Here is a 17,671-nt window from a genome sequence, read left to right on the forward strand (position 1 = left end):
AGTGGTGTTGCTACATCGTTATATATTTACTGTGCTCTACAGCTGAAAGTTTCGAAGGTTAAAGGTCATATTATGTTTTCGTCTTCTTTTCACATCTAGCGTTACCGCTATGAGCATGGACGTGAGTTTTGGACCACCCAATATAGTATATGTATATATGCAATTATGTATCAAATTATTTTTTTTAAATAGTCTCATTACTGAAAACTTTTATTTTCTAATTGGCAATAACATATTATGTAAACTAAGTTCGTTTCCTCTACACCACAAGTTGTAAATCATAGCAGTACGTAGTTTTTGTTTCCAAAATACCGCTATTATCTTCTACACTTTACCTATTTAGAAATAGGATTCTAATGAAGGCATCTACTGTACGAAACACATTACTAAATGTTGGTGGCAATACTCTTATTTGGCTTCTTGTGCCTTAATAACAACATAGTTAGATAGTATCGTATTGGAAAGCTACCCTTTTGGGAAAACCTCATATACGTGGTCTGATTCGAAGTTAATTTGCACCATAGGATAAGGGACTGTAGACGGCACACTTATTTCGTGGGTAATAATAATGAAAAGGATTATAACTCGAGAACAAAATCCCGAGTAAAGGTCGGATGAGAAAGTATATTAACTATTTTGAGATTTAAATTCAATTAGTGTGACAGTGGATGGGGAAAAGATGAAAGGAAATCTTTCAGTTTAACGTCCCGCGATTATCCGTTTTAGGCTAAGGAAGACAATGATCAATGCAAGTGAATGATCGTGAAAAAAATTGGTGAATGAGAAAGTAGGAGGAGACAAGAGGACCTCAAGAAAAGCCAGGGACACGATGTTGTCCACCACAAACTTACTTGTTCGAACCAGGTGCCCCACACACCAGAGGAAAGCACTACTATTGTGCAATCTTGTCCCCACAGTGGATGTGAAATGTGTGCCAATTTTCAGTTTCTGAGTTACCAACTTCATTTCTGCAAAATCTCATGAATCCCTTTCTAAAGTTCAAGGTTAACCCTACTTTTGCCCTTATTATACATCTTCATTCAACCTACATTTCTTTTTTAACTTATCACACTTTATTTTATCTTTCTGACCAGTTGTTTTCTTTTTTTTTGGGGGGGGAGGTATAGCTACGAAATGACGCATTTGTGCACCCATACATATTTTTGATTTTGTGTGTAGATTCTTTTCCAAAGCTTAGTTGGTGTGTTTCCGAACATTCTACAGAAAAAGATTTTAAAAAACACACTTGAGAATGCTCCAAGAACATTACCAGAACGAACTTTAAAATAATTATTTTTTTTATTAACTTCTACACGCTCTATACCAATTGTTCTATGTACTTTACTACTATACTCATTCAACTTTTAAAACGTTCTACAATGTGTGTTTTATGAAGACACATACTCAAAATGGAAGACTCGAAATTGAAAAATTCGTAAAATGTTATCTCTCTATGACTTACTTACAGTTCCTGAGATTTGAATCTCCCAAAATCCGAACATTTTTTGCCAATATCTGAGTAACGGTGGCCAGTTGTTCACTGACCACCGGTTAATACTTGGTACCAAAATGTTCACCATCCTCTTATACATTGATCAACACAAACATAATCTCTTTATGACTTACAGTTCCCGAGATATGGCTTCTTAAATCTCCCGAAATCGAAACATTTGGGGCCAATATCTCGGGAAGGGTAAGAGTGACGTGAAAAATTCCATCACTTCTTTGAGATAATTTTTATGCTCTATCGAATGGAGGGCTCAAAATTGAAAAATTCGCAAATAACACACACACACACACACACACACACACACACACACACACACATACACACAAATAGAGACTTCAGTAACGAACTTTTTAAGTTCGTTGGAAACAGGAAGAACTGAAATTGGGTGACAACTGGACTAAAACGAATGTCTTGCTGCCTACGAACTGAGAATTCCAATCATTGGTTCATATTACTACAGTTCAAAATAAATACATATCAACTGTTTCTCCTTCGTTGTTGGAAAACTCATATTGGAAGTTTATTATTATTATTATTATTATTATTATTATTATTATTATTATTATTATTATTATTATTAGAAACTCTAACATTTGCTTCTCTGATGGTGTATTACGAGGTGCATTCATCGTATAGTGCAGTAAACTTACAACACAGTAACTACCGTATCATATAATTACGCAATATAAGTAATTGAGGTAGTACTTCAATGTTTTCATTTGATAGTAATTAGGCAAAAAATATATATTAAAAAAAAAGTCTTCTAAGATCGGCTATTCATACCTAAAATAAAAGTAAACAGAAATAAACGTAATGACCTGCAATTAAAGAAATCACAAGTCTAAAACAAATTTTATTATTTCCAAGTAAACACGCCTTGCTTGCAGCTGGAATTTACATCTGCTAATATTATATTTCGTACTACTACTACACACAATAAACCTATAGGAAGGTCATGGGCAGAACGATATTTGTTTTGAGAAATAATATGGTAGCACAATGTCAAAGACTAGTTATAAAAGAACAAACATATTTTAGTATAAGCACAATCAGTAATTTCAAATACATTTGAAGGAAAAGATGTTCCTGAAAACATCAGAGGTGCAGTATAAACGACATATAAAACAGTTGGAATGAGTAGCAATTACAGTCAGACGAAAAATAGATATATAAATATGAACCTGGTATTTACTGTCCCAGTAAAGAGCACACAATCATACGAATATCGTGCTAGGTTTTTGATTAATTCTTCGAACAAAGGGGTATGTTCTGCTTAAATGGGATCTTATCATCATATCTGATATCTATTGTGGTTTAGAAAAAGTTTCAAAAGTTTAATCGAGACATTCATTCAGCTTCCGTGTCAGATGAGAACACAAGTTCCACTATTAACACTGTTCCTTCAAAGTTATATTTTTTGTCATCATGAGCACATACCTTGATCTTTTACACTGCAGTTCTTGCTAATTGCACACGGTGTCCTGGATCGAGAACCACTGTACTTTTTCAACTGCTGATTGCAACAATGGTCGTAAGCCTCTTATGGTACTTAAAAAGTGGATTCCCTTTTTTTGTGGCTAGAAATTTCAGATTTTAAAACCAAGAAAATAAAATAAAGTTGTTAAAAAACACGTTCTCCTTAAAAAGAAAACAAATCGTAAATAAATAATGCATATCATAAGAAATAGTAAAAAAAATAATAATTCTGTTGTCAAGAAAATTTCCTTTAAAAATCTATCTATGCCTGACTAAAAAGAAAAACATGGAAATTGCTATCATATACAATCACTTCAGAAAATTTTTAATAATCATACGATACTATATGTAAGTATACCTGTAGACCCCTATTTATATCAATAATAAAAAAGAATGTTATATTACAATAATATTATGTAGTGAAGTAACCCAAGGAGTAGAGCATTGGCTTCGCATTCGGGAGGTCATAGGTTCGATTTCCGCTGCCGATCGTCCTGACTGGGTTTGCCAGGATTTTCCTCAGCTCTACCAGGCAAATGCCGGGATGGTACCTACTAAACAGACCCTGGCCGGTACCTTCCCAAAATCCTTTCCATTGTTATTGTTGTTAGTAGATATCCAGTACAAAATGGCCTCAGAGCTGCATCTGGTGATTGTTAATAAACATGTATCTGTAATCTATTACGTATATAAAAATATGTATACCTATGTATTTCCGCGTGCCCCAATTTTTCTTTTGCTGAAATTCTAATGCTATACCTAATGTTTACTGTTCTGAGATATTTGTTTTTGTAATTATGCTTCAATTGGAAGAAATAAATTGATTAGTGAACTTGTATTAGTATCAACTTTGAGCGCTAGAATTACTAAAGCGGGATACGGACAAAATCTCGCGGCCGAAACATCGCCGCCCAAAATCTCGCGGAACAAAATCTTGCCGGGCCAAAACCTCGCCGCCCAAAACCTCGCGGGACAAAATCTCGCCGGGCCAAAACCTCTTGGGCCAAAATCTCGCCTGCAGCTTAATACAAATTCAGTGTAGTATAACAATATCTGCTGCTTTTCTTATAAGCAAAAAGAAAAAAAGAAAGGAAGAGCTTGGTGTGGTGAGAGTAGGGGCGCCGAAATCTCTAGCTACGGCTTTGTATATATATATATATATATATATATATATATATATATATATATATATATATATATATATATATATATATATATCCCACTCTCCCTCCCTTTTGCTGTGCCCACAAAGTGAAATTATAAAAGACATCCTAGGTTCGAACCTCATCTATGTTGAAAATTTGATTGAGATCGGTAGGATGGCTCAAGAGGTATAATGTAACAAACATAGTCATTTAATTTATATATATATAGATTTCCAAAGCATGCATTAGAATTTTTCTTGTCATTATTTTAATGTAATTATGTGTTATTACTAAATATATACATATAGTAATATATAGAACATTCTACATTGAAGAAATCGTCGTGAAGAGGTTTTATCCTGACGACATTTCTTCCCAGGCGACGCTACGTCTCACTTAATTTAGAACAGGCGAGATTCTGTGTCGCGAGATCATTACAACGAGGTTTCGGTCAGGCGAGATTTTGGGTATGGCAATATTTTGGGGCGCGAGGTTTTGGAAGACGAGGTTTTGGCAAGGCGAGGTTTTGGCCCGGCGAGATTTTGGCCCGCGCGGTCTTGGGTGGCGAGGTTTTCGCCAGGCGAGGTTTTGGCCCCGCGAGATTTTGGGCGGAGAGGTTTTGGGCGGCGAGGTTTTGGCCAGGCGAGATTTTGGCCCGCGAGGTTTTGGGCGGAGAGGTTTTGGCCAGGCGAGGTTTCGGCCCGGCGAGATTTTGGGCCGCGAGGTTTTGGGAGGCGAGGTTTTGGCCAGACGAGGTTTTGGTCCGCGAGGTTGTCGCCGCGAGGTTTTGTACCCAAACCACTAAAGCTTTTAGTGCCAATTGTGGCGAGATTAAGAATTATTTCTGCCGTAATTCGAATGTTCGATTACAGGCGTCATTTGAAAACTAGTATCAAACGGTCGGAAACAGTTTAAAATAAGGATAAGGTGTTGAAGTTAATATCAGATATAATAAGTATTATTTAAGTTGTTGGATGCCAAGAGATTGCTCTTGTTATAAAATATCGAGTGAGTTGAAAAAGTACTGTATTTGTTATGTCCATGAGATTAATGTTCATGACTTACGTTACGTGCGGATTGAAATTGAGATGTAAGGCAAATCTGCTTTTTCGTCAAATGGTTAAATGAATTGATTAAATGTATTTCATTATAAATTAGTCCTTTATAGTACTATTATATATATATATATATATATATATATATATATATATATATATATATATATATATATATATATATATATATATATATATACATTCAATTTTATTCAGAGATGGATTTCAACTAAATTTAGTTATTGTTAAAAGTTGTTGTTATCAAGTTTTGCTATTTTATAAAGGATAGTTTTGGATATCAGATTTTCTTTTATTCCAGATTGCCTTATGAGTTCCAGATATTTACATAATTATTAAATATATCATGTCATTAGATTGCTTCAGCTATCCGTAAAACATTTAATTGAAGTTAAATGTGGGGAATGTTTCAAATTAAATTTGCATTCCTGACCGATAACAGTGAGGCTATTCTTAAAAGATGCAGCTTCATGTTACACCACCCAAGTATCATCAACACTAGTGCACTCCGAACCTTCTAAAACATTGAATCTGTTCGACACTTCAATCTGGCATTCTCCTCTTCTTGGCTCTTCTTTTATTTCTTCAAATGAAATCTCTCCGTTTTCAGACATTGAAAGTTTCATTCATTCAACGATAATCTCTCTCTTATTATCGCTGCTACCAGGTAGTGACCACTGCCATAGTCGTCCCCCTCTTAACGACCGAACATCAATTATGCTAGACTGTCTTCTTCTATCAATTAAAACGTGATTATGTGTTTTTCCGTCTAATGTCCAAGTATATTTATGAACGTCGCGATGTGGCAGTTTTATACTCTACACGATAAGGTTTTGAATGTTGCAAAGTTCACGAGTCTAACGTCATTGTCTCATTACTCTCCTTACGTAGACTTTCATTCCTTATAATCGATTTGAAAATATCTTCTCATCCTACCTTCGCATTGAAATGTCTTTACAGAATGTTCACATGGACTTGGACAAATATTCATTCTACTTCTCCGTAAAAGCTGTCTTTCGTATCGTCATCCATATCTTCTGTTGGGGCATTTAAAACAATAACATGACACTACCTACCCCTTAAAGTAATGAAACGAAGTCTATAATTAACAAAGTCAATACATTTAATTGTTGATATTCGTTTGTAAACGAAAACCCTCTTTCTAGAAGATTTTAATTTCCTTCCCCGTGAAAGAACGTAAAATTTCTGGACGTTAGTGTTTCCTTTCCTTCCCATCTAACTTTCTGAACTCCTACTCGGTCCATCCTGTATTTCCGTAACTCGTTTGTTACGGTTTCTAACGCGCATGCGCTGTAAAGACTTCTCATATTAAATTTTCCAAACCTCGTGTCCATTTTACTTTGCTGAAGTCGTGTCAAGTTATCAATCCTGATCCGTGACTTGTGTTAATTTTTCTGAACAAGTGTTTTTTTTTTCTTCTTTTTGCAGGATGAGGTACTTCTCTTCACTCCAAACCCCCAAGCCGGAGGACCACCCATTGTCGTCTGTCCGCAGCTGCTTATTTAGTATATTCGCAGCTAACGTCTATATCTAGAGGCCTTGTTCTCAATCCGCAACCTGAATATACACCATGTCGTGGTGATAGCAAGCCTCGTTTGTACCAGATTATTAAAGAAATAAAATTCCTCATCATGGTTCCATCAAGTTGTGTCTATGCAAGTAAGTAACATTATACATAGTCCAGATGAACATAAATTCTTTCTACAGTAAGGTATAGATTTCAAATACTTTATAGATGTGTCCTACAGATGGCATTAGAGTAATATTGAAGCAATAACATTTAGAAATTAGGGCAACGTATGGGATATATTATTTATTTTATAAAACTTAGTTGTTCTTAGATATTTTACAAGATCTAAAATTGTAACAGTTTTCCGGAATAATACTATTTGAGATGTGTAATTAGTTCCACACTAGTGCTATCTATGTGACAATTCTATCAAATACTAGCAATTACACATTAGTATGCAAATAACGTTGTACATCTGGATAACATGCTTGTATTTATTGTACGAAAAAGTCCTTATGTTCTAATACCGTGTCTTTATTTCTAACAGTTCGAATGTGAAATATGTAATAATACCAACAGCTTCCATGCACAGTTTTTGTCACCGTGTTGGACACTTTTTTTAGTTTAACGTCCCATGATTATGCTCCGTGGCTAAGATAGGAGATGATGATGATAATGAACGAAATTGTATGATGAATAAAGAGGTAAGGAACGAAAGAACCCCCAATAAAAACCCACGCATCCAGTGTTTATGCGCCACAAACCGCACTTGGCGCAAGCTGCAATCAAACGAGGGAGCCCAAACAGCAGAGGTGAGAGCTCTATTACTGGGCCACCGTGGCTCAATTTGTTAGGATGAAAACGTATTAATAGGCAAAACGATAATCTGAGATAAACCCATTGTAAGGATTCACAGAAGACATTAATGAAATATTTATGGAAATCAGTTTGTACTCTCTTAATTGAAGACCTGAATTGCAGAACATCCCAAGTCCACGGGAGTACTTTTGTGATTTTAGAAGAATGACAAGAAGATTATACTTGGCACGTTATACTGTTTAGCTGATTTTTTTTTTTAAGAAAAAAGGTTTTGATTTGGATTTAGGTATTATGCAAGTGAATAGCCCTTAAAACATAGATGCTAACATAAAAAAAACGGAAAATACGAAGAAACAGAGTGTACTTGGGATGTTGTAGAATTCAGGTCTTCAATTAAAGTCAAATATACATATATACGCCACACGCAACAATACTATATTAACCTAGCTCTCCTTCACAGCGAATTTTGGTTCACATCTTATACAGACGTCGAAAACTGTTTAGAAATTTCACGAGCTTCTCAAAATAGAAAGGCTTTTAAGCTCTAAACACAGAATTGATAATAAAATTCTGATGCCTTTAAATAAATTGTGAAGAACTAGTCTTCAGTGTTATTGAATACAAGCATTTCCTTCATTTTGTTTTCGTTTGAGCATGCGGTCAAAGGAAGGCAATACATCTTAACGGTGGTTTGCTCTTTGTAGCGAGAAACTCAGAGATAAAATGACTACGTGAGAAATATACCGCTGCTCGTTTCTAACATACACAACAAAGCGATCGGTTCCATCTCAAAACAATCTGTAGTCTGCTTTAATTGTATTTTGCCATTGAAAACCTTTCCCTTTGTTCCTTTAGAAAGAGTTGGTCCATCTAAACATCAAGTAGAGCTACATTTAATTATATTTATCAATGTTAAGACATTCACACACGCATACATAAACACATTCACGACGGCAGTCAAGATCAAAGAAGAATTGAATTTAATTTTGTTCGATATTTGCAAGTTGGAGTTTATAGAAGAGTAATAGCAATCAAAGCACTTTTCCTTAGCTCCCACTAAAAGTAGCTAATACATGTACTGGATACGATATTGTACACTATTGAATTCATACATTTTCTTACTTCTACACAACTTATGATGTTCCTGGTCTGTAATTGTAGTGTCTTCTAAATATTTCTATCTCTGATGTTAGTAACGGTTTGGAAGAAAATCTACCCAGTATTAAGTTCTCTTCCCTTGTTTCCTGCTCCTTAAGCCGAGAGTTGTCAACCCAACAACAGGAAGAAACAAAGAACTTTCTCTTTTTTAAAAAAGAAGTTATACAAAAATGCTTAGTTATTTATTCTCTTATTTGTAACTACAGAAGTGACAATAAGTCACTAACGGGTATACTTGCTGTTACGAGACAGGAAAGTTACGAACTTTAAATTTGATATACAAACACCTAACAGTAGAAGGTCGAGATGACAAGCCCCGGGAGACGACAGACCTTACGAAAGTACTACCACGTGGAGTCACCATGCACACGTTACAATATCAACAAGTACTACTATTCGATAGACAGAGGAAAAGGACACGTATGTCCTCGTGCACCAAAACTACGCAATGTTAAAATGTTGTCAGAGTTCATCTTCTGCAACTGCGGGGGAGATGAAGTCTCTGGGATGTAGATCGTTATGCGATCATGAAATAAGCGTGTTCAATTAGCAAGAAGTAAGTGAAAGTAGTAAAAAAACGTACGTACAATCTGGACGACTTCAAACTCTACGTGTGGATTGAATACTAGTCGTTGTGCAAACTTTAGTCATTTACTGTTCGACCAGCAATAACTCTGTCGTTTTGGTCTATGATGTAAAGAAGCAGTTGGGATCCTTGGATACGGCTTCACTTCATGTAACACTGACATCAATTTTCCGGAATAATCCGTAGTCTCGCTACGTCGGAATTCATCATTAATCAAAGACGGAATCTGCCTATAAGACTGCCGCATTCTCTGGCCAATCATAATCAGTGTCTTATCACATCAACGTCGAGCAGTATGTATAAAGTACACACTTCCACTATGCAACAATATACACTATGCGATCAAAAGTATCCGGACACCCCCAAAAACATACGTTTTTCATATTAGGTGCATTGTGCTGCCACCTACTGCCAGGTACTTATTATCAGCGACCTCAGTAGGCATTAGACATGGTGAGAAAGCAGAATGGGGCGCTCCGCGGAACTCACGGACTTCGAACATGGTCAGGTGATTGGGTGTCACTTGTGTCAGAAGTCTGTACGCGAGATTTTCACACTCCTAAACATCCCTAGGTTTACTGTATCTGATGTGATAGTGAAATGGAAGCGTGAAGAGACACGTACAGCACAAAAGCGTACAGGCCGACCTCGTCTGTGGACTGACAGAGACCGCTGACAGTTGAAGAGGGTCGTAAAGAGTAATAGACAGACATCTATCCAGACCATTACACAAGAATTTCAAACTACATCAGGATCCACTCCAAGTACTATGACAGGCGTGAGGTGAGAAAACTTGGATTTCATGATCGAGCGGCTGCTCATAAGCTACACATCACGCAGGTAAATGGCAAACGACGCCTACCTTGGTGTAAGGAGCGTAAACATTGGACGATTGAAAAGTGGAAAAACGTTGTGTGGAGTGACGAATCACGGTACACAATGTGGCTACCCAATGGTAGGGTGTGGGTATGGCGAATGCCCGGTGAACGTCATCTGTCATCGTATGTAGTGCCAACAGTAAAATTCGGAGGTGGTGGTGTTATCGTATGATTGTGTTTTTCTTGGAGGGGGCTTTTTTGCGTGGGACTCTCACAGCGGACAGCGCAGGCTACATTGATGTTTTAATTACCTTCTTGCTTCCCACTGTTGAAGAGCAATTCGGGAATGGCGATTGTATCTTTCTACATGATCGAGCACCTGTTCATATTGCACGGCCTGTGGTGGAGTGATTACACGACCACAACATCCCTGTAATGCCTGCACAGAGTCCTGACTTGAATCCTATAGAACACCTTTGGGATGTTTTGGAACGCCGACTTCGTGCCAGGCCTCACCGACCAACATCGATACCTCTCTATAGTTCAGCACTTTCTGAAGAATGGACTACCATTCCCCAAGAAACCTTCCAGCACCTGATTGAAAGTATGCCTGCGAGAGTGGAAGCTGTCATCAAGGCTAAAGGTGGGCCAACTCCATATTGAATTTCAGCAGTACCGATGGAGGGCGCCACGAACTTGTCATTTTCAGTGTCCTGATACTTTTGATCACATAATGTACGTCCTTTTCTCGGTTATTGTTATTAGAGAGCGTGGCCAGCATACGTCATAAGCAAAGAATATGCGTTGCTAATCACGTTACTGTTCTCTCGTACTGTACACATCCCGTAAATATTGTCGTCATTCGATGTATTGCAGTTTTCATAACTATTTGTGTACACAGAATGTACAAATATAATCACTGAACAGAGACATTAAGAACCAAATGCTACATCGCTTTTACAAACGAAAAAAAAAGTGTTTATATACAAGGTGTGTATCGTATTTAAGGACACGCTATTGTGCGCCTGCACACAGCAAAAAATACAGAAATTACTTTTAGACACAGTAGGACAGTATACACATTATCGGCACTCTTCGAACACTTCCAGATGACACATGTTCACCCCTTGCAGATACTGTGTTGTCCAAGTATGTCTCAGATGTATGTACAAAATGTGCAAGATGTATGTCATCAATTTGTTTTCGAACTGTTTGCCAAGAAGAGATGTTTTAAATAGGCCTATGTCATGCTAGATACTGTTTTCGGAGAATGAACGCTTTCGGACATGCGAAGTACACTTTATAAACATACACTTGGTATATTTCCACCTCAACATCTGTACTAAAACTGTGTAAATGCTGTTTTATTTTTATTTTTTACAGTGCAGTTATATGCGTATTAATTTTTGCTTTATCATTGCAGAGCATCAATGGCAGGGTCTTGGTTAAAACAAGAAATTAATAGACACTGTGGCTGCTGGAATACGCGCATAGCTGATTCGTGTACAAAGTCCGGAAGGAGTTGAACGCCTTCGATAGGGGTGTCACCTGTAGCCAAACGTCATAAAGAACATAAGGACAGTACAAGGACACCACAGTTCATGCAGCAGGCACAGAACATTATTGATGCAAGTATTATCAGACATCTGAAGGTGTCTGATGGGAGAATTCGCACTTTGGTACCGAAGGATACTCATGCAATTCGTGTTCAATGAGAGAAGAACTGTTCATGTCATCGTGTACTCAGGAACAACCGTTTTCTTAAGCAAGGAGATAATTAAACATCTAACCTTCCGCAGAACCTTACAAGTTGTGGTTTTATTCTAATAAAAATAAATCAAGATCAAAATATGACAAGGAGAAATGACAGATATTTATAAGCAGATTCTTCTTATGTCTGTTATGTTATGCACACTAAGTTTCCCGCAATTGTCATGGTCTCAGCGGTTGTGAGTAGAGAAAGACATATCATATCACCAAACTTCTTTCCATGGAGATTAGTAATGAATGCTGCTAGCTAGACTGAAATTATAAAAGTCTTCGTCAAGCCCTGAATAGACAGCGTATGCAATGCAAAGACAGAAGTATTAGAGTACGGCTCTGCACCTAAGCAAAAATCTGACAACCCAAAATTAGATTATACTTTACCTGAACTATCACATCATACCAACCGTGTATCCATCCAAATAACCATACCTAAATCCTCTATTCTGATGCATGCATGGTATTATTGAGTGGAATACTAATAAACACCTTACAAAACAAATGATTTTTAAAGAGCCGTTATTTCCCAATCAATATTCAACATCAACAAGTACAATCAGATTCGTGTATGAAACAAGTTCCTATCTCGCATTGAAGCCGTTATTGCGGCTGATGGTGATTACGTTGAATAAAGCTGTACTTGAACCATTGATGCACCCTTAGGGCAAAGTGGGGAAATCGTGCGCGGCGGGTTATCATGCGCACCGCAATTTCTCATATTTGGAATATCAGTAGCGAATTCAGTGAGGCATTGGTTCCTAGGTGCTTCCAGGCGAAACACTGCAGACACGACCCAGTGCGTTCAGTGTTGATTAGGAGTGAGCTAGACGAGACGGAAGAAAATTCCTACGTTTGTTGTTATTTATTAGCTATGGAAAATAAGGAGGTACATTTTACAAGCTACATTTTACAATTTATGACATTAAAGTAGGTATAGTGCGAAAGGTAGTTCCTTCCTGTAAAACATTCTATGATGAGGTTGCCCTGCCGCTCAATGTCCATTGTTGCGAATAAAGTTTATTTCGACAGCACGTATGGGGTAATGGTGCGCACAAATGCGCATTATTCCCGCACCCATTCAAATATTGCGCATCAAGTTCTAAGTTCATTCTTTATCAGTTTTCATTACAGATGCCGCGCAGGTACATTAGGAAAACAACAAAAGATTCCTATTCGCAAGAAACTTTGCAAAATGCTCTCGATGGAATACGGAACGATGGCATCAAAGAGATGAGAGAAGTAGGAAGATGTTACAACATATCAGAATCAACATTGAGAAAGTATTTGATACTAAACCGGTCATCAGTAGGCATTCAGTCCTTTCCAAAGATGTAGAATTAGAACTGAGAGACTATGTGTTTATTCTGAGTAAAGTATCTTGTGGCTTGACACCGAAAGAGCTTAGGCGTGTGGCATTTCCATATGCTGAAGAGATGAAAATAAAGAATAATTTTAAAGAAGACGTAGGGTGAACAGGAAAGGATTGGCTATATGGGTTCCTACAGTGACACCTTGATGTTAGAGAGAGGCAGCCTGAGGGAACAACTTTGAACAGGATTATCGGAAGTTAGTGAAATAGTTTTGGAACTTCTTTTATAAAATAACAGACAAATTCTGACCAAAGCATATATTAACTAATAAATAATAGCGTTACAGTTTCGGCAAATTAACTTTGCCTTCATCAGACACATTATGAAATACAATTTCTAAGATTACAGCTTATATACTTCTTAAAGTGAGAGGAGGTATTCCATGAACCAATCATATTCGTCCTTTCCTTTAACAATTTTTAATTAATACAAATGCAACTTTTAATGATCAACTTTCACTTAAGAGCTAAACTTTTAATTGGCACACCTGTGTATGAATAACTTTCACTTTTGAAAAACATAAACTTTTAATTGTCTATCCGTTGTTCAACACACCTGTTTTAATCTCTTCTTTCTTCTCTGTTTTATCCAATATCTTTCTCCATACCTCATGTATATTTAGTCCGCTATTCCAATTCATAAGTTTCTCGCTTCCTTCCTTTCTTATCCATTCTGCCTCTTTCTATTTTCTTATAATGCTTCTTTTCTCCTTTTCCAGCCCCTCTACGCCTTCCCAGTCTATTTCATGTCCTGTCTCCCTTACATGTTTATATATAGCGTTACTATCTCTTTTCAATCGAACGTCGTCCTTGTGCTGTTTAATCCTTTCTTGTAACCTCTTTCCTGTTTCTCCTACATAACTCATATCACATTCTTTGCATTTAATTCTATATACAACCCCTTCATCACTTATTTGAATCTCTGTCACCTTCCTTTTCCTCGTTCGCAATGCATCTAACATTCTTCTGCTACCTTTTCTGTACGTTCTTACTCCTCCTTTTCTCAATAAGTTTTTTAAGACTTCCGTTTTTTCTCCTATGCTCTCTATCCCGAACCATCTTTTCTTTTCTTCTTCTCTATCTTCTCTCACTTCCTTCTGCCTTCTGCCCTCTTCTTTCTTGCTATTCTTCTTCAATATATCCTCACTATATCCATTCTGCATTAATAAACTGTGAAACTGTTCTATGTCTTCTTTTCTCTTCTCGTCATCACTGTCTATCATTCTTATCCTTCTCTCCATGTTTCTAATAAAGTTCCTTTTAGTTTCTTCATCTACATCACTTCTTCTATGGCAATAAACACTTGCTGAACATTGTTTTCTATACCATGTTGTTTCAAATTTCCCTCCTACTTTCCTTATTGTCATATCTAAAAAGTTTATTTTCCCCTCTTCCTCTAATTCTACCTCCAGGCTTATTCCTTTTTCTTTATCTTCTATCCTTCTCACAAATTGCTCGAATTGTCTCTTCGTTCCTTTCCAAATACCTAAACAATCATCCACATACCTGCAAAACATAATCAGTCTTTCGCCTCCTTCTTCTTTAACTTTCTCTTCCCATTTATTCATCACAATTTCTGATAACACTGGGCTTAATTTCGATCCTATACTTAGTCCTCCCTTTATTTTCACTAATTTTTCTCCTATCGTACACACACTGTTCTCCCATATCAGTTTTAATGCTTTTATCACTTTATCTTTCTTCCATTTCCTTACTGTTCTATTCTCCATTTCTTCTTCCAATACCTTCAAAATATAATCCCTTCTTAAGCTGGGAAACATTGCTTTGACATCTACGCTAAACATCAGTGTTTTCTCATTTCTTCTTCCTACTTTCTCTATCATCCTCTTTACTTCTTCTGTATTCTTAACTCTATTACTTACTTGTTCTTCCCTTATTTCTTCTGCAATTATCTTTATTTCCTCTTCTAATGGTTGAAAAATATTCTTTCTGCAATCCATTACTGGTCTCAACTTTACCTCTTTTTTGTGTATCTTCGGGAATCCTTCCATATCCGGAATTCTTCCTTTTTCATCTAATAACTTTCTAAAGCCTGCCTTCTTCGCATTCTTTATTATCTCCTCTTTAACTTCTTCTTTCGTCTTTCTCTCACCTATCACCTCGTGTGTCTCGTCGCATAATTCATCTAATTTCTCTTTGTACCATTTTTCTTCCATTACTACTACTGCTCCAAAGCACACTTTCAAGTATCTTCGGGAATCCTTTCATATCCGGAATTCTTCCTTTTTCATCTAATAACTTTCTAAAGCCTGCCTTCTTCGCATTCTTTATTATCTCCTCTTTAACTTCTTCTTTCATCTTTCTCTCACCTATCACCTCGTATGTCTCGTCGCATAATTCATCTAATTTCTCTTTGTACCATTTTTCTTCCATTACTACTACTGCTCCAAAGCACACTTTCAAGTAATGGAAGAAAAATGGTACAAAGAGAAATTAGATGAATTATGCGACGAGACATACGAGGTGATAGGTGAGAGAAAGATGAAAGAAGAAGTTAAAGAGGAGATAATAAAGAATGCGAAGAAGGCAGGCTTTAGAAAGTTATTAGATGAAAAAGGAAGAATTCCGGATATGAAAGGATTCCCGAAGATACACAAAAAAGAGGTAAAGTTGAGACCAGTAATGGATTGCAGAAAGAATATTTTTCAACCATTAGAAGAGGAAATAAAGATAATTGCAGAGAAAATAAGGGGAGAACAAGTAAGTAATAGAGTTAAGAATACAGAAGAAGTAAAGAGGATGATAGAGAAAGTAGGAAGAAGAAATGAGAAAACACTGATGTTTAGCGTAGATGTCAAAGCAATGTTTCCCAGCTTAAGAAGGGATTATATTTTGAAGGTATTGGAAGAAGAAATGGAGAATAGAACAGTAAGGAAATGGAAGAAAGATAAAGTGATAAAAGCATTAAAACTGATATGGGAGAACAGTGTGTGTACGATAGGAGAAAATTAGTGAAAATAAAGGAAGGACTAAGTATAGGATCGAAATTAAGCCCAGTGTTATCAGAAATTGTGATGAATAAATGGGAAGAGAAAGTTAAAGAAGAAGGAGGCGAAAGACTGATTATGTTTTGCAGGTATGTGGATGATTGTTTAGGTATTTGGAAAGGAACGAAGAGACAATTCGAGCAATTTGTGAGAAGGATAGAAGATAAAGAAAAAGGAATAAGCCTGGAGGTAGAATTAGAGGAAGAGGGGAAAATAAACTTTTTAGATATGACAATAAGGAAAGTAGGAGGGAAATTTGAAACAACATGGTATAGAAAACAATGTTCAGCAAGTGTTTATTGCCATAGAAGAAGTGATGTAGTTGAAGGAACTAAAAGGAACTTTATTAGAAACATGGAGAGAAGAATAAGAATGATAGACAGTGATGACGAGAAGAGAAAAGAAGACATAGAACAGTTTCACAGTTTATTAATGCAGAATGGATATAGTGAGGATATATTGAAGAAGAATAGCAAGAAAGAAGAGGGCAGAAGGCAGAAGGAAGTGAGAGAAGATAGAGAAGAAGAAAAGAAAAGATGGTTCGGGATAGAGAGCATAGGAGAAAAAACGGAAGTCTTAAAAAACTTATTGAGAAAAGGAGGAGTAAGAACGTACAGAAAAGGTAGCAGAAGAATGTTAGATGCATTGCGAACGAGGAAAAGGAAGGTGACAGAGATTCAAATAAGTGATGAAGGGGTTGTATATAGAATTAAATGCAAAGAATGTGATATGAGTTATGTAGGAGAAACAGGAAAGAGGTTACAAGAAAGGATTAAACAGCACAAGGACGACGTTCGATTGAAAAGAGATAGTAACGCTATATATAAACATGTAAGGGAGACAGGACATGAAATAGACTGGGAAGGCGTAGAGGGGCTGGAAAAGGAGAAAAGAAGCATTATAAGAAAATAGAAAGAGGCAGAATGGATAAGAAAGGAAGGAAGCGAGAAACTTATGAATTGGAATAGCGGACTAAATATACATGAGGTATGGAGAAAGATATTGGATAAAACAGAGAAGAAAGAAGAGATTAAAACAGGTGTGTTGAACAACGGATAGACAATTAAAAGTTTATGTTTTTCAAAAGTGAAAGTTATTCATACACAGGTGTGCCAATTAAAAGTTTAGCTCTTAAGTGAAAGTTGATCATTAAAAGTTGCATTTGTATTAATTAAAAATTGTTAAAGGAAAGGACGAATATGATTGGTTCATGGAATACCTCCTCTCACTTTAAGAAGTATATAAGCTGTAATCTTAGAAATTGTATTTCATAATGTGTCTGATGAAGGCAAAGTTAATTTGCCGAAACTGTAACGCTATTATTTATTAGTTAATATATGCTTTGGTCAGAATTTGTCTGTTATTTTATGAAATAGTTTGTTTAAAAAAATATATTATCAACATATTTCTTAGT

At 36.4% G+C, this 17,671-nt stretch overlaps 1 protein-coding gene across 1 annotated transcript in view; it reads right to left on the reverse strand.

Moving 5' to 3' along the window:
* The window catches only part of LOC145688560 (uncharacterized), a 145,566-nt gene extending 130,140 nt beyond the window's left edge, over positions 1-15,426 (reverse strand). Inside the window, exon 1 of the mRNA XM_081762953.1 lies at positions 14,576-15,426. Within this exon, the coding sequence (XP_081619079.1) occupies positions 14,576-15,426 (851 nt within the window). The remainder of the gene's footprint in view (positions 1-14,575) is intronic.
* Between the last annotated feature and the right edge of the window lie 2,245 nt (positions 15,427-17,671).

This window comes from Thermobia domestica, chromosome 6, assembly GCF_964235325.1.
Source record: "Thermobia domestica chromosome 6, izTheDome1.hap1.1, whole genome shotgun sequence".
NCBI classification, from domain to species: domain Eukaryota; kingdom Metazoa; phylum Arthropoda; class Insecta; order Zygentoma; family Lepismatidae; genus Thermobia; species Thermobia domestica.